General features: G+C 42.8%; 1 protein-coding gene across 1 annotated transcript in view; it reads left to right on the top strand.

Moving 5' to 3' along the window:
- The first annotated feature begins 3221 nt into the window (after positions 1-3221).
- Positions 3222-18767, top strand: part of PCOLCE2 (procollagen C-endopeptidase enhancer 2) — a 59982-nt gene continuing 44436 nt past the window's right edge. Inside the window, exons 1-2 of the mRNA XM_036243105.1 lie at positions 3222-3298; positions 4217-4325. Coding sequence (XP_036098998.1) covers positions 3222-3298; positions 4217-4325 — 186 coding nt within the window. The remainder of the gene's footprint in view (positions 3299-4216; positions 4326-18767) is intronic.

The raw sequence follows: 18767 nt of genomic DNA, 5'->3' as shown, positions 1-18767 counted from the left end.
GTCATTGCTTTCCAGATATTTTCCATTCCTGTCCTACATTCGTAGCACTTAAAGCTCAAGAGGCCTGTGGGCTACAGTTGTCATGTTCATGTTCAAGAAAGCACAGACCACACCTGAGTTCGAGATATGGCTCGTGCCTCTGAAAGAACAGTGAGAGGGAGCTGGTAGAGTCCAGCCCCCAGTATCTCCTCTCCCACCTTTGCCCCTTCGATCAGATGCACTGCACTGGTGGTTGCTTGGGCACCTTTCAAGATAATTGGAGATTGTCCATATCTGAGATGAATTGTATTGGAAAAGGTTAGTTAAAATTTACTTAAAATAAGCTTCAAATGTTCATGGCTGATATTGTTTAGGATTTTATCTTCCAAATGAAACTAGAAATTTAAAAATTAAATGTATTTTGTATTTAACAAAATATTTATATTTGCAACTGAGTGCCAATTCTCATAATGAACAAAAAAATGAATTACATATGGATTTTTAAGCATAATTTTCCCTACAAAAAATGCACTCTAGCAAAATACAAACACCCTTCTCTTCACTTTTGACTTTCACAGCATTATCATGTAGAAGATTACTTTTGAAAAAAATATTGTAGGGCCTCTTCATTTTTCTCACCGGTTTTTCTTTCATTCATTTTTGAAGGAATTTTTGGTCAGTACCTTCTTTAGTTTCTTTCCTTCAGTAGTCAACTGGAGTAACTCATCCAGGTCTTCATTGGTCAAAAGCACCCACCCTTCCCCATTTCTTTCAGTTCACTTGCATCCATCTTATGAAATTATGGGTGTTTTGCAAGATCAGTACTGTGCCACAGCTTGAATGTGCACTGTATTTACATGGTCTTTTCAGATGTTTACAAGGCTGATGAGTTGACCAGAGACTAACCAACAAAGATGTTGACATTTGGGGCCTAGCTAGATGCTAATAATATGCAGCAAGGAAGGCTTGGGTGAAGTACAATTTATAAGTGGCCAGTTGATCAGGGAATATTTTCATATTCCCATGACTTTGATTCTCTCTGTAACCTGGTTCACTGGAGAGACTGGGTGAGGATCATTTCACCTAGTACGCTGCTTTTCTTTGGAAAATCTAGCCACAGGGTTTCTGAACTCTCTACCTCACCCCTTTTACTGCCTGGAGCTCGGTGGTTCCCTGCCCATATCAGTTCTGCTGGGCTCAGGTCCAGAAATTGGTTTTATGGAAGTGGACCTTAATCACACTTTCAGAGTCCATTTGGTTCTGTCTCAATTTTAACACATTTAAGCTTCTTAGGACATTTAAGGTTTCTAATTCTGTTCAGAACTGTAGTTTCAAGTCAAATGTATTCTAAGACCAAATAATATAAATTTTAGTAAACTTTTAATATTACATGGTGACATCAACGTCTTTCTATATGTCTCAACAACAGAACCATCAGTGTTGAAACTCTAACTCTTTAGTGAGGATATGAACACAGTAATCAGTCTGTAAATTAAGAAGTATTGTTGCACCCTGGCCAGTGTGGCTCAGTTGGTTGGAGCATTGTCCTGTACACCAAAAGGTGGCAGGTTCAATTACTGGTCGGGGCACATGCCCCGGTTGTGGGTTCGATATCCAGTCAGGGCATGTGTAGGAGGTGGCCAATTGATGTTTCTCTCTCTCTCTGTCTCTCTCTCTCTCTCTCTCTCTCTCTGTCTGTCCATTCCTCTCAATTTTAAAAAATCTTTTTAAAAAAGAAATACTTTTGCATATTTATGTTCAAATAGTTTTCTATCCTTTTAGGCATGTTTAATACTTTGTCTTTTAATTTTAAAATTTGAAAACTTAGCTTACTCCTAAGAATGAAGTATTTTCTGGCTATGATAACTTCAAATCATAACCAGAAAGCGAATTGAGCAATATTTTCACTTTATAAATAAAAATATGACTTTTAAATAAAATATCATCTAAAACATTATGCCATTGGATAGCATATTCTTGAAATGTGTGCAAAATAAACAATCACTTATTTTGCTCTTTGCTGTTTTAAAGCAATTTTTATTGGGTTGAGGGAGTCTGTTTCAGGATATAAAGTAGTTTGCCAAATTCTGTAATTCCTTTTTTTAAAAATGTCATACAGGGTGTGGTACCTTTAGAAAAAAATTTTAAAATTGTAGTTCTTGCTGTTTTTTTCCTTCTCTGTTTCAAAAATAGTAAAATAATATAAACTCCACAGGGAAAGTCTGGTTCCTACTACTAGCTGCTGGGTTTCCCAACAAAAAAAAGTCAAATTATTTTGTGCAGCTCATTTTTACTTATTTCCTTGTCAGGACTGTTTGTGATCTTAATATTGTAACTCAGTATTAGAAATGGAGTCTTGATAAGTACTAACTTAATACTTAACATTTTTGTTTAGAAAGGAGAACAACCCAAATGAAGCAATGAATTCAGCTGTATACTTCTTGCCGTGGTGCGTGGTGTGGTTGTTGAAAATCTCAGTAAACCCATTCTCTTCTTGTTTTGCTGTTATTAATCCTAGTCATTGGGAAGCATTTATCTCATATACCAGTAAAACAGAATAAGTGTCTCCAGATAGATAGATACTTAAGTAAGAAAATAAAAGCTCGAGTTAAACTATAACAGCATCCCTCTTCTATATTCTTTTTTCTTGCCTTAGATGTGTGTCTGGTTGAAATAGATAGAAATAAAGAAGTCCCAGGTTTTCCAGCAAGCGCTAATACTTTTTATTTAAAAGCAACTGGGGAAAAACATCCCCCAAAGCAAACCACATCCCCATCCCACCTCCCACCCCCTACCCCGAGGTCGTCTTTGGATCCTGAACCCAGTCCCGCTTGGGCATTAGTGGGCGGCGGGGTGGGCGGTTGGGGGGTTCTCCTTTCATCTTCTCCCCACAAGCCTGCAGGCGGGGTGTGCCCGGGCTGCGGGTCCCAGGTGCCCGGGAGGAGACGCCCGCGCCCCCGCCCCCGGAGGGGAGGTGGCTCAGGCCTCGGAGCCGCCCCTCCCGCTGCCGAGAACAAACGGGACATTCAGCCCTGGCCAGTGGCTGCCAGCAGCTCCTGGGGGAGACGAAATGTCGAGTCAGGCTGCACCGTAGCAGCCTCTCCGAGCGCCCCGACCTCGCCAGCGGGCCTCGGCTCCCCGGGCTGCCGCGCGTGTGCGGTGAGAGCGAGCGCGCCCGGAGCTCGCGCGCCGGTGGGGGCCGGGGCGCAGCCGCGTGCGCAGGGCGGCCGAGCTCTCCGGCCATGAGCGGCGCGGCCACCTGGGCTGTGCTCGGCCTGCTGCTGGCGGCCCCGCCGGCGCGGCAGCAGCCCCCGGAGAGGTAACGCGCCCGGCTCCCCTCCCCCCGCTCCGTCCGCTCCGGGCGCCCCGGCACCTGGCCGCGGGCTGTCCCCAGGCCCCCGGGTCGCGCCGGCCGTGGGCTCCCGGCGGCGCCCACCCCTGCGCACCGCTGGCCCGGCCACCACGTGGCGAGGGCGGCATCGGACCTGCGTCTCCCCGCCCCGCGTTTCTGCGGCCGGAGGGAAGCTTTAGGGCCCGCATAGGTGGATTTAGGGTTACTTCTGTTTTTTTGGTTTTTTCCTAGGGAGAAACTTAATTAAGCCTAGGGGGAAACTCGAGTGGCGTGGCGCCCGCTAGCCGCTCCCTAGCCGCTCCCGGAAACTTAACTCTTCGTCAACCGCTGAGCTGCCAGGTGGCCCCAGCACCTGGGCCGTGGGACCCACCCGTGCCGATTTTGGCACCTCCTCTTCCACCTCCATCACCATCAACCTCTCTTTTCAATGGGAGGCTCTGCCAATGCCCAACGATTTTCAGAAAAGGGCAGGAGAAACTTTTTTATATTAACCAATTGCTTGTCTATCTTTGAGCCATAGACATTATACAGCTTAACTCTAATTTTCTCTCTGACTGCCCCTAGTTAAAATTTCCATTTACTGTTTTCCGATAAGATTTTACCACTAGCTGGAGGACTTGGTTGCACGTGGAAGGAAGGAAGGATGGATGGATGGATGGATGGATGGGTGGGTGGATGATAGAACAATCGACGTGTGTTATGATGGAGACAGGTGGCAGCTGGACGGAATGTTTTATCAGGCTATAACTGAAATATTCTGGGAGCTGGCAAGCTCTCAAAATTTTTATATGGAGCAGGCATTATTGATCAATATTAACTTCATATTAATAGACTACACCTTTCTGAGGTTGACATGTTTCAAACTGTTTCCCTTTTATTTCCCAGACCTGTTTTCACATGTGGCGGTGTTCTTACTGGAGAGTCTGGATTTATTGGCAGCGAAGGTTTTCCTGGAGTGTACCCTCCGAATAGCAAATGCACTTGGAAAATCACAGTAAGCACATTTTAAAAGGGTGTTCTCCTTGAAGTTGGTATTAGAAACAATGGAAGACTGCTGCTTTTTCCTCGGAGATCAAGATTTGGGTTGGGGCACATGCCTGATAGTGAAAGTTTGGATTTACCTCAACTATTTTGGAGAATTTTATTAATAGAACTAGTGGTGTCCTGCATTAGCAGTCGGAAAGGGTGTAGGATAAAGCTTGAAGGAATAAATTCTTAAAGCAGATGTGTTTCTGAAAACCCAGCCTGATTCAGTTGAGTTTCGTGTATTAAACATTAAGGCTATTTTCAGTCAAAGGTTTGTGGTGATGATTCTTAGGAGCTTTTTGTTGCCTCTGATTTGCATAAATATCTTCCAGTGGGGAATAGAAGATCAGAGGTGGTGCTTACCCCTGACTACTTTACACCCATTATAGAAAAAGGGGGCAGAAAGGGCAGAAAAATGAAAATAAGAAAAAAAAAACAGTTAATGTTCCTGACTTGAAACCACCACCTAAAACAAAATAGAAACAGACTCATAGATACAGAGAACAGACTGATGGTTGCCAGAGGGGAGGGGAGTTGGGGGACTGGGTGAAAATGTGAAGGGTTAAGAAGTACAAATTGGTAGTTATAGAATAGTCATGGGATATAAAGTACAGCATAAGAAATATAGTCAATAATATTGCAATAACTATACACAGTGTCAAGGGGATGCTGGAAATATCATTAAGAACACTTTGCAAAGTATATGATTGCCCACATCCCTATGCGTACACCTGAAACTAAGACAAAATAGTATTGAATGTAAAAAATAAAATAAAATACAAATTAGAAAAATACGATAAAATAACTTGGGGGACTAAATACCAAACAAAGGCTAATAAAATGCCCATGCTGGTTAGTAATGGCATAGATTATGCTGAGTCAAGATCAGACATTAGATTTAGAGCCATCCAGTTTTTATAAAATGTCTGGATTTCGAGTCAGCTAGATTGAGTCATCTTTCCATTCAGCACAGCAGTGACTATTTTCTTCTTTATTCTTTGTTTGTTGGGAAGTTGTTTGGTAATTGCATATGTTGGTTCACTGAGACCTTCATTCAGATTGTGCCATTCACAGATTATGATTTTTTGTTATTGTTAATTCGCACCTGAGGATATTTTTCCACTGATTATTTTAGATAGAATGAAAGGGAGGGGGGGGGGGAGAGAGAGAAACAACCATGTGAAAGACACACACTGGTTGCCTCCTGCACGACTCTGACCCAGGAGGGGATCGAACCTGCAACCCTTGACTGGGATCTAGCCTTCAGTGCACAGGCTGATGCTCTAACCGCTGAGCAAAACTGGCCAGGGCAGATTATGATTTTAAAAGTAGCTACCTCTTATTGAGCACTTACTGTGTGCCAGGAACTGTGCCAAGTAATTAACAAGCATAATCTCACTCTAAGAAAGTAACATTGTTATTATCCCCATTTTATAGATGGGGAAGCTGAGGTCTAGAACAGTTATATAAAATGACTTGATCAAACGTTTGGTAAATCCAGCTTTATGTAAAGTGAAACCTATTTTGCACTGAGGCATTCCCACCAAGGTCTTTTGACAGGCAGATGAGAGGGTCCCCTCCATAATATAAACCATGGCTCTTAGATTCATGGATGCCCTCCTATCATCAGTTGTCTGATGAACTGGCACAGATTTTATTATGTTATTGCAGCACATAGGGCCAGGAGAGCATAAATCATAGAAAATAGCTTTGAAATATAAGGCTGTGAAACAAACATAGAAATAACCTGGTTTTCATATTTAAAAAATTTTTTTTCTTTATTGATTTGAGAGAGAGAAAGGAAGGGAGAGGGAGAGAGAGATAGAAACATGGGTGAGAGAGAACATCAACTGTCCACCTCCTGCATGCCCCCCACTGGGGATTGGGCTCACGACCCGGGCATATGTCCTGACCCGGAATCAAACTGGGACCTCTCAGTCCATAGGTTGATCCTCAACCACTGAACCACACTGGCTGGGCACCTGGTTTTCATATTTTAGTTGTATTCCAAGGGGAATTAAATGACTACAAGGTAAAGTGATCCAAGAAATTTAATGACTGAGAGGCATCCTTTGCCTAACAAGGAGGAATTCACAGTTGGCTGTTCATTTGGGATATTAGGGGACATTGTTGGTGTGGCATCAAACTTTGATTGGGGGTGAGAGGGTCTGGTGAAGGTTTCCTTTGGTAAAGAGGTGGTAGGCCTCAGGAGAGGCCTGGCTGCCTCCTTCTGTGTGGGGGCAGAGGAAGTGTAATGGATGCTCCGTTTGGATGTCATGTAGGCATGTGGGCTTAGCGGTCAGATGTCCCTAGATTCTCGTTCCATCATTCATAGGTTACGTGACTAGGATTTATCTCCTTTAAACCTTAGGAACGTTGTGAAGATAAGATGAGACAGTACATGTAAAGCCATTTGGCTTGGTGCCTGGAATATAATAAGTGCTCAATAAATGTTAGCCGTCACTGTTTGAGTTTTCATTATCCTCGTTATTGTTGGTATTGAGTTGTCCTGTCTTTTGCCCCAATATAGCACATCACTGCTACCCCCTCACCACATTGGCCAAGCTGAGCTGGGCATCATTTCAAAACAATCCAGACTTTGGGGAACAATCTATATTGTCATCTATATCTAGAAAGACCTTATTTCTGTGACTGGATTCTCCTGTATTCTTACTGGATCAATTCTGTGTGAGTTAGGGCTTAGTGGGCTTCCAGTAACAGAGACCTAAAATAACAATGGCTCAAAGAGAGGTTTGGTTCTGTCCCACATAAAGGAATCTGGAGGTAGGCACCCCAGGAGTGGTGTGGCAGCTTCACAGTCATTAGGCACCCAGTATCTTTCTCTCTTCCCCTCCGCATGCCACCTTTGTCCAAGATGACTGTTCAAGTTCCAGCCTTCGTGTTCATCTTCCAGCCAACTGAAAGGAAGGGAAGAAGGGTGTACACCCCCCCTTTAAGGGCAGTGTGCAGAATTACATGCAACTTGCTGCTCACATTTCATTGGCTGGTTCTTAGTACTTGGCCACATGTAGCAGCAAGGGAGCTGAGAAACTCAGGTCTTTTGTCATTGAAAAGAAAGGAAAACGGCAGATGACTGGCAGTCTCTGTGATATATTTATTTGTGGTGTGAAACTGAAAAACAAATGCCAACCATTTTAGGGGGAAAGTGTCTTTAGAAAGCGTAGTTAATGCAGAAGGAATGACTGCACAATGTGATTGTATAGTTTTACCTCTTAGGCAGTTGAATTTGCTGTTTCAAGGGGCTGCCTCTTTTATGTTTGCATTTGAGTAGCTACCAAGAACGTCCAGAGGGGCCCGCACTTTCTCTCGGTTTTGATTACAGCCTCGGCAGAATGTCCACAGAAGCCTCGGGTGCTCTCGAGGTCTCAGTGTGACAACATCTTTATTTCTTTGTGTTACACAGAGAATAGTACTAATTTGTTTATAAAAATCTTCATGGCCCTCTGGTTTGTAAGAGAAGCAGAAGGGAGCTCCCCAGCTCCTGTAGATGGGAGGGGAGAGGAAAGGGGGGGAGTGTGGTGGAGCTGAAGCTGGTGGCCCTGAGATCTTTCGTTCATCCAGCGAATGTGTGTGGAGCGCTGGGTACTCTGGAGGTTACGGCAGCGGACAGGCAGCGGGCTCCTTGCCCTCACGTAGCTAGTTTGCGGAGACAGGCAATTGATGTTTAAAAAAACAGGTAAACAAGAAAATCAAGTATTGATAAATGCATTATAAAAATAGAATAGAGATTACTGCATGGCCATTAGGATGGCTACTATGGGGTGGGGGGGAAACAAATACGTGTTGACAACGATGTGGAAAAATTGGAACCCTTGTGCATTGCGGGTAGGGATGTAAAATGGTACAACTGCGAAAATAGTATGGTGATTTCTCAAGAAATTAAACATAGAATTGCCATATTATTTAACAATTCTACTTCTGGGTATATTCCCATTGGAAGGGAACGCAGGGACTGGAACGGATGTTTATGTGTCCATGTTCAAATAGCATTATTCACAATAACTAACAGGTAGAAGCAATTCAAGTATTTGTCCACAGATGAATGGATAAATAAAATATGGTGCAGAGACACAAAGAACATTATTCAGCCTTAAAAGTAAGGAAATTTGGACACGTGCTACAACATGGATAAAGACATTATGCTAAGTGAAATAAGCCAGTCACAAAACAAGAAGTACTATAGGATTCTACTTGTATGGAGCATGTAGGGTAGTCAGATGTAAAGACAGCAAGTGGAGGGGTGCTTGTCAGGGCCTGGGGAGGGGGCGTGGGAGTTGGTGCTTGTTGGGGACAGCGTTTCAGTTTGGGAAAAAGTTCTGGAAGTGGATGTTGGTGATGGTTGCACAGTACACTTAAAAATATGTTTTATGTTATTTATATTTTATCACAATAAAATATATTCAAAATAAAACAAAGTGGTGGAACATTGTATAATTCCATTTACATGAAATGTTCAGAAAAGGAAAATCTGTAGAAATGGGAAAATAGATTATTGGTTGCCTAGGCAGGGGATAGTTATGGGATTAACAGTAATGGTCAGGAGGGATCATATGAGAAGATGGGATTGTTTAAAATTGACTTATAATGATGGTTGTACAACTTGACATAGTAAAAATCATTGAATTGTGCACTTGAAATGGATGAGTTTTATAATTTGTAAAATATACCTCAAGAAAGTTGCAAAAGCACACACATGCAACATTGCAGCAGGGTACAGAGTGGCCACAGTGCTGGTTCAGATGGGACTGTTTGAGGGAGTGACATTTAAATGGAGGCCTGAGTTGTGAGGAGCTAGCCATGTGAAAATCTGGAGAGGAACATGTTAGGCAGCGAGACCAGCATGTGCAAAGGTCCGGAGGTGTGAAGAAGCTGGATTTGTCTAAAGAACAGCCAGGTCAGTGTGGTTAGAACAGAATGAGCAAAGGGACCGATGCGAGGATAACTTTAAAAGGCGAGCAGAGTGCTGCAGGCCATGGTGAGGAGGAGCTGGAATTCATTTTGAGCAGGAATTCACAGGGTAATCTTAAACAGGTGGGTGAGAGTACAGCGTAGCCCCCTCATCCGAAGGAGGTATGTTCTTAAACCTCAGTGGATGCCTGCAACGGAGGATAGTGCCAAACCCTGTATATACTATCTTTTCTCCTATACATACACACATACGTATCTATGATGAAGTTTAATTTATAAATTAGGCACAGGAAGGGATTAACCACAATAACTAATAATAAAGTAGAACAATTATAACAACATCTTGCAATGAAAGTTATGTGAACGTGGTCTCTCTAAACTATCTTGCTGTATCGTGTGGGCAGTGTGGTCATGCTGGACACAGGGATGATTCACATCCTGGGGGGAATGGAGTGAGATTTCATCATGCTACTCAGAAAGGCGAGCAAGTTAAAGTGGATGAATTGCTTATTTCTGGAATTTTCCACGAACCGGGTTTGGACCACAGTTGACCGCAGGTAACGGAAGCCATGGGAAGCGCGGCCATGGATGGGGGCGCGCACTGGATCGGAGTTGAGCAGATTGTTCTGGCTGCCGAGCGGGGGACCAATTGCAGGGGTTAGAACGGAAGCAGGGAGGCCGGTGAGGAAGCTGTTGGTGTCGAGGAGAAAGAATATGTTGGAGGGGGCGAGGGTGGTAACAAAGGAGACGAACAAACACAGAGTCTCCTGCGTACAGCAGTTGTCTCAGCCGTTCTGAACGCAGCTGGTGGCACCAGGGACGGGTACACCAGGCTCTGACAGCGCTTGGGAGCTGCCTCACTCAGGGCTGTGCTGGGTTGTCCTCACCCGGGGCAGTCAGAGCTGCTGCACTCAGGGCTGTGCTGGGTTGTCCTCACCCGGGGCAGTCAGAGCTGCTGCACTCAGGGCTGTGCTGGGTTGTCCTTACCCCGGGGCTGTCAGTCAGACAGTCAGTTCCCAGAGCTGGTAGGCCCAGTCTGCTTGTTCTGCTCCTGCAGTCAGTAAGCCAGGAACAGTGCCCAGGGGCCATTCAGTATCACTCTTATTCAGACATCACAGACCCTCAAGATGGAAGGGTCTCAGCACAGCCCTCAAATTCGACTTCCTGTCGCTAGAAAATGTCCTGCCTCCCACCATTCACCTGCCTCCCACCATTCACCTGCCTCCCACCATTCACCTGCCTCCCATTCGTTTCTTCCGAGTGCAGGTGTGTCCCAGCAAGGTGGCTTTCACCACCAAATTGTTTCGATTAAACCCTGTTTTCCCGGGGTTGGGGTCAGTCTGATTTGGCATCTGTACGCGCTGAGAAAGATGAATGCTAGTTGTCACTCAAACTTCCCAGCCAGCTGCGTTGGACTTTCAGCTATGGAAGTACGGCGTACAAATCGAAGTGTACATTTGTCTTTCACATATAGTGCTTTGACATTTTTTTTTTTTATCATCCTCACCCGAGGACATTTTTCCATTCTTTGTTCAGATAGAGTGGGAGGGAGAGAGAGGAACAGAGAGAGAGAGAAACATTGATGTGAAAGGGACACATCGAGTGGTCGCCACCCGCACAACCAACCAGAGCCGGGGACAAACTGCAACCGAGGTACATGCCCTTAGCGGGAACCGAACCCGGGTCTCTCCGGACCGCAGGCCGATGCTCTAACCACTGAGCCAAACCGGCCAGGGCAGTGCTTTGACATTTTCACAGTAATGTCTGGGACTGCTGTACTGGCTAATACACTGTCTACATTGGCTGTTTAAATTTAAACTAATTAAGTGAAAGTAAAAATTAAAAATTCAGTTCCTCGGGCACACGAGTCACATTTCAAGTGCCCAGTAGCTGTGTGTGGATGGTGATTCCCATATTAGTATAGAATATGAATATTTCCATCATCACAAAAATTCCCTTTGGACAGTGCTGTTCTAGAGAATTTTTGAGGTTAATTTCTACTCATGTAAAGAGATGTTGACAATGAAGATGCTCCATGCTGCTTAGTGACACATCTGCTTTGCTAATGGGGAGGCTGATACTCCACATAGTTGTTGGAGCTGTAACTGGAATTAGGCTTCTTGACTCAGCTTTATTTTTCTGGCCGCCACTCTTGGTGACCTCCTGTTATGACCTCACTCATTAATTTTTCTGAGTATGTTCTCAAAAATCAGAGATTAAAACATAATTTGAGGGTTAAGAAATCATTAAATATTTTACAATCCATGATGGGGTTGAGGGTTTCTTAGTTTCCTGTTGATTTTCGGGACTGTAACCTAAGGGCACCTGCCTAAAAGACCTAGTCTGCCGGTGTGGGCAGGAGTTAAGTATGTACAATCCTTTTAAAAATGGTGACTGATCTTCTAAGCAGCTTGCAAGGACAGTAGAATTGGGTTGAGGCAGAAGGCACTCCAACTGATTTAGGATGAGAACCAGTAACTCAACCTATACCCAACTCTGCAACAAGAAATAAAACTCCAATTGTTGGCGAACAAACATCCGGACCCTTCTGTTACGGTGGTTGTCCTGCTGGGCACACCCCTAAAGAGGCAAGACTGCATGCACCCTGTGCGGAGGACAGTAAGAGATTGCTGCGGTCCCTAGAGGAAGTGGGGACAGTGGATCATCGTCAGCAAGAACACAGCCACGTGCTGTTCACTGCTCCATAGGCAAGGTCCACTTACACAGAGCCCACAGGCACTGTGTGGAACACACAGATGAGCACCAAGGCGACGTGAGCATGGGGCTGCCTGTGATGCTGTGTTGGTGGGAAGTGAGATGAAGCCCAACAGGCTCACCTTCTTGACTCCATAGGCACCCGGCACACAGATCACCATTTCATATGAGAGGTCAAGGAAATTGCCACAGTCATGTGGTCATTCACTGGAAAAACTGAAGTTCATCTTCCCACCTCAAAGCTCAAAAATTTCAAAGGTTCATTTCCAACCAAATCACGTTAAAACACCTCTGCTTTGAGTTTTAATATCCTTTGCATTATGGCTCTGTCCAACCTACTTGACCTCATTGATTATCATTTCCCTACATGGGCACTAGCTCCTCTTTGTGCTAAGAAAAATACTGAGCACATAGTAAGTATTCAACATGTGCACACTTACTGATGGATTTTTAAGGGTAAAAACAAGGCATTCCCATAGACTATCATTAAGATAAAAATTTTGAAGCTATTATGTAAATATATGCCAATTGGGAAAAGTTGATCTTTGACTAAATATTTTAATTAAGAGATTATTGTTACTATTTTTAGGTGTGAAAATAGTATTGTGTTTATGTTTTTAAAAATCCTTGTGTTTTAGACTGAATTGTCTTCCCCTAAAATCCATATGTTGAAGCTCTAACTTCTTTGAGACTGTATTTGGAGATGGGGCCTTTAGGGAGGTAAATAAAATTAAATGAGGTCAGTAAAATTAGCCCTGACCAGTTTGGCTCAGCAGTTAGAGCATCTGCCCATGGACCAAGAGTTGTGGGTTCGATTCCGGTCAAGGGCATGTACCTCGATTGCAGTTCCATCCCTGGCCTTGGTTGGGATCGTGCGGGAGGCAGCTCATCGGTGTGTCTCTCTCATGTCGATGTCTCTCTCTCCCTCTCTCTCTCTCCCTCCATCCCTCCTTCTCTCTCTCTCCTACTCTATCTGAAAAATCAATGGAAAAAATATCCTCGGGTGAGGATAAAAATATAATAATAATAAATAAGAAGAAAGAAGAAGAGAAAGAGACACCAGCAGGGCAGGAGCACAGCAGAAAGGCCGTTGAGGACATGGTGAGAAGAGAGCCATCTGAAGTAAGGGAGGAAGGTCTCACCAGAAACCAACCCTGATGGTATCATGGTCCTGGATTTTCAGCCTCCAGAATTATATGACAATAAATTTCTGTTGTTTAAAAAAAAAATCATTCCAGCCCTGGCCGGTTTGGCTCAGCGGTTAGAGCATCGGCCTGCGGTCCCGAGAGACCAGGGTTCGGTTCCCGCTAAGGGCACGTACCTCGGTTGCAGTTTGTCCCTGGCCCTGGTTGGGTTGTGTGGGTGGCAACCACTCGATGTGTCCCTTTCACATCGATGTTTCTCTCTCTCTCTCTCTCCCTCCCACTCTATCTGAACAAAATATCAAAAAAAATGTCCTCGGGTGAGGATAAAAAAATTTAAAAAAAAATCATTCCATTAACAATTTTATTATAAATTTATTTCAAACTTAGCAAATGACAACCTTTTCATCCATAACTTGAGCATTTTATAATCCGATAGTAGAATTAGAGATTCATATTGATGGTTTGACAGAATTTTTAAATAAAGATAAATAGGTATTGGTAGCAAAATAACACCTTGTGAAAGCAACTCTATTCAGAGTTTGACTTGGGGTACAAATGGTGCGGCCCAGTGAGTGGAAGACAGTGAACCTTTGTTTATAACAGCCATGCAAATTAGAGGAAAGTTGAAGCCTACAACCTATGTGAAGTTGAAGCCTAGAACCTCCAATAGGTACATAGAAATTGTTATTTAAAATTGGTTCCGGGCCCTGGCCAGTTTGGCTCAGTGGTTAGAGCGTCGGCCTGCGGTCCGGAGAGACCCGGGTTCGGTTCCCGCTAAGGGCACGTACTTCGGTTGCAGTTTGTCCCCGCCCTGGTTGGTCGTGTGGGTGGCAGCCACTCGATGTGTCCCTTCACGTCGATGTTTCTCACTCTCTCTCCCTTCCTCTCTCTCCCTCCCACTCTATCTGTACAAAAAATGGAAAAATATCCTCGGGTGAGGATAAAAATAAATAAATAAATAAATAAATAAATAAATAAATAAATAAATAAATAAATAAATAAAATTGGTTCCGGGACCTGACCTGGGTGGCTCAGTTGGTTGGAGCATCATCCTGTGCACTGTGCACTGGAAAGTGATAGGTTCAATGCCTGCTCAGGGCACATACCCAGGTTTTAGGTTCAGTCTCTGTCCAGGGTGTGTATGGGAGGCAACAATGGATGTATCTCTCACATCGTGGTTCTCTCTGTCTTTCAATATTTTTTTAATTGGTTCCAGAAGTTAAAACTGAATATTACATCTGAATGTGATAGGCAGTTGCTATTATCCAACAGAAACAGCAACTAGTATGTAGAGGTTGATGAAAATGATTTTGTTCTTAGATTTAAAGTGGGCATAATTTACAAAAGAGTTTTAAAATGAGTTAACCCATATATGTAGCCCTGTTGTTACAAATCATTATTGAAATTATAATTTATTATTCACATCTGTTTCAAGAAATTTTCAGGTATAGAAATTAGAGAACCACTTATTGAAGGGTCCAATTATTATTTTCAGCATAAATGGGGCTTGAGAAAAATGAGCAAACATTTGAGCAATTTAAAATCTATTTATTGAGGTCTTTAACTCTGAAGTAAATAATGTGGGAGGGTCGGAAAGTCACAGACCTTTGCCAGAAATGGCAGGAGAATTATAACAATGAATAAAATCAGTCGCATTTAAGCTGGAAGTATGTGGCAACATTTTTCTTATTTAGCTAAGTCACTGCAGAAGAAAAAAAAGCATTAATTATCATATATAGGTCTGCAGAGTCCCCAGAAAATGCATGTGCTATCTCTTTGATAACTATATTTTTTCTATTCAGATGGAATTAAATATACTAGTTATTATATAGAACATGAACCTCAAATAATAATGCATGGTTTTCAGTATACCTTCTGTCAATCAATAGTTTTGGTGCCGATTCAACACCAGTGATAATCCCCTATGTGGGATGTGGTGAAGAAGGAAATTCTATTTAGTGCAAAACAGCTCAGTTGAGATACAGCAGGTCTGTGAAAACAGCAATGGCTGAGGAAGTCCTGAGGCCCAGTGGCTCTGGAGCCAGAACCCTCTTCAGCCAGACGGCTCTGCTCTGCTCCCCACTGGTCTTCTCTCCTCTGTGCCAGTCTGGTTTGCTCTGCTGTGGTGTGTAATCTTCAGTGTTTCAGTTCCAGCCTGGAAAGACGGCTTCAGTTTTCTGTAGAAAAGGCAAGTGCTCTCTCAGAACCAGAGTGGGGAGCTGACATATATAGACAGAAGTCCCCACCCCTGGCCCCTGATTGGTCTGTCATTATGCAGATGAGGACCCCAAATCCTCAGTTTGATTGTTCCAAAAAGACACTGTCCTGATTCGTCAGAATGTAATAGCTGTGTTTGGTCAGTGAAGATGTTGATGGGATATAGCTGCACAGCTCTGATTGGATGGGCAAAGTCTCAGCCTATTGGCTGAAGTAGGATTCCAGGAACTCCTTTATAAGGGCTGGCTCAGCCAGCAGAACCACAGTGCAGACGAAGTTCAGTGCAGGCTTCTTCCTGCAGTGTCATTTGCATGAGAGCTCTCTGTATAAAAATGGCTGCTAGGCTCTGTTTTTTGTTTTTGTTTTGTTTTGAGCCCAGTTACCCACTGGGAGCCCCTTTTAGTCGGTATCTTCTTTCTCAGGTTCCATACGTCAAATATATTGTATCATTTTATTTCATTTGCCTTCAATTCTGTGATGTCGGTGGGATACATATTAGTATGCTGATTTCACAAGTGGGGAAACAGATCTAAAGAACTTGTGTCTTGCCTAATGTTGTCATGCTTACAGATGGTAGAAAAAGACTAGCACAAAATTCCTGGCTAGGTGATACAAATGCACTATTGTGTACTTATTTAGCAAATAAGCATTCATTCAATGCTTATTGAGTACCGACTATGTACTAAGTACTGGGTTGGGTGCAAGAGGGTAAAAAGACAAGGCATAGTTTCTATTCTCAGGGAGTTTATAATCTGATGAATAGACAAGAGAATCAGTAGTAGTTGTGTGTATAAATAATATTCATACTCATTGTAAATAGTGTTAAGTACTGAAAATTTGAAATAAAGGCTTATTTATATTTATTTAAATTATTAAAGATCTTAGATGATTTAAGAAGAAAATATTTATTGCCTCATGCAAATAGTAAAAGATGTTATGACCTATTTTATATCTATACTACTCAGGACTTGAGAAATTGTTTCATGTCCTTTGTTTGGTTTCACAAACCAATTACAATACATTCCTTGATGTTTCCAAATATGCCTAATAAACAATTATATACCCTTGCCTTGGGAGTAATTGTGTCACTAATGTATGTTAAAGTCATCATGCTGATTACATTTTCCAAAAAGCCTGATTACATTTAAATGACATTTATATTTAGTTTAAAGAAATAATAGATTAAAAATGTGATGGGCCTGGGCCAGTGTTGCTCAGTGGTTAGAACGTCAGCCCACACAGCCCACGTCACAGTTTCGATTTCTGGTCAAGGACCCATACCTGGGTTGCAGGTTCGATCCCTGGCCCCAGTTGAGGTGTGTATGGGAGGCAACCAATCAATGTGTCTCTCTTACATCAATTCCCACCCACCCCCGCCCCCTGTTCCACTCTCTAAAAATCAATGGAAAAAATATCCTTGGGTGAGGATTAACAAACAAACAAACAAAAAGATGGGATTTGGCTTCACAATAACCTTCATGTGGCTTCATGAGAAGAAATTCATCAGTGGTGGGGATGGGGTTGAGTAAAAATTAAAACATAGAGTGATCTAGTAAGATCAGTGTGAGGTATATAATTTGAGAAAACAAATAGTGAATTTAGACAGGAACTCAGTATTTAAGTCAATTATACCTAGGGGTATAGCAAGGGATTCTGAAATTACTGAAACTATTATTTGCCTGGCATAACCACAGCAGGAGAGATAGGGGAATGGAATTTTGGCCTTAAACACATGTTTCCTGGCTTTAAACTACATGTAGAATTTAGAATTATATAGAGACTTAAATTCCAATCTGAACTATGGAGTTTTAAAAAAATGTACATGTACATTGTTGTACTAGGCTCAGTTAGGTCAGCTGCCAGAATAATAATTTAATCCAATGCTTGCGTTAATGTAATTTACATTTGATTCCTTAGTAAAGATGAATATAATTAATAGAGAAAGTCTGCATACCCAGGCTTGAGGTCTGTGAATAGGATAAAAACCCTATAGCTGTTTTGTTTCTTTTGTCTTTTAATCAATAAAGTATAATTTAGAGACTTTGTGATTCTTATAGTGGAAGAATTAAAACATTTTCCTTGCTGCCTTAAATCTTTCTGGGAAGAGGGAGACTATAAATCCTAAATAAATAAGCAAGTAGGTGACGTTTTCCCACTGAGACCTCAGTCCAATTTTTTTTCTAAATTTGTTTCGTTTCTCTTTGCTTTTAAATGCTTCTGCTGCTTGTTTTTGTTTTGTTTTTCTTAGCTCTTTCACATGGAATTCAAATATGTTTTTACTGATTGAAAGCTTGATGTTTTATAAATGTGCTTATTTATACTGCTTGTATTTTTAGTGCGATGCTCAGGCAGATGCCTTAGAAAGGGCTTAATGAGTAGAGAAGAAAATATGAAAATGAAGTCTTCATTGGACGTTTCTTTTTTTCTGAAAGAGGTTCTTTTTATTTTATTAATGACTAAACCAGCATTCTTTCCTGAAACATCCCTGTAACAACGGAGCACAAGGGCAGCATATTTAAAACGCCTCGAACACATGAGTTGAGAAGGCGATAAGAGACCCAGAAAGGGTTTTTCAGAATGTATTATTAAAAAGACTGATTTTTACTTTCACATCCCTTGCCCACCTAAAGAGTTTAAGTTACGTGAAATTATAGGCAAATTTGGATTGTCCCATGCATTTGCTCGTCCCTTCAAAGCTGTCAGGTACTGCCAGTCTCCTTGGTTTGTTGCTTCAGCTGGAGACCAGAGAGGCATTTAGAGGGCCCTAAGTCCTAGATTCCTCCTCTTTCTTCACCTTGTTCTGCTGAGAATTAGGAAAGTATTCCTGTGGACAGTCGCTGTCCCGTGTTCCTTGCACACGGCAGTTCGATGTGTCCGATTATTGGTCCTGGCCGACGACGAGTGTGGTCCCCACCTGGGTGATCACCTCAACAAGCGGCAGTGCTCCGAAACTTCTTAGGCTCGGACCTTGGCAGAGTGCAAGGGGTTTCTTCAGCTATGTTATTTGTTAGATAACAGGAGTCAATGTGGCAAGTCTCTGGAAAACCAATATAAACATCTAAAAATAAATGGAACAGCCACAGGGAAGCAGGGAGTTGGAATTAAAGCTGCACAAATCCTGCCACTAAATATCACCTCTCTTTCACCACCTCACCCAGGACACTCCTGAGCACGACGTACAATCAAGTAGTGTTTCCCGAATGTGGAGGAGGGAGAGCAGCGAGGCAGCCGTGGGCCGTTCCACGGACCCGCTGACAAGGGCACAGGGAGCCAGGGCGGTTCTGCTGCGCTCATGCTCCTAGCCGTGAACTGTGGGCCTGAGTCTGCAAACTTTCTAGAAGACCTGGGCTACCGCCGACCTTTGAGGAAATCCTAATTTAGTCATTCATTAAAACTATGTCTAA

Source organism: Molossus molossus, unplaced genomic scaffold (assembly GCF_014108415.1).
Source record: "Molossus molossus isolate mMolMol1 unplaced genomic scaffold, mMolMol1.p scaffold_m16_p_5, whole genome shotgun sequence".
Taxonomy (NCBI): Eukaryota; Metazoa; Chordata; class Mammalia; order Chiroptera; family Molossidae; genus Molossus; species Molossus molossus.
Note: the sequence above shows the minus strand (reverse complement) of the source record. Positions and strands in the feature narration are given on the sequence as shown.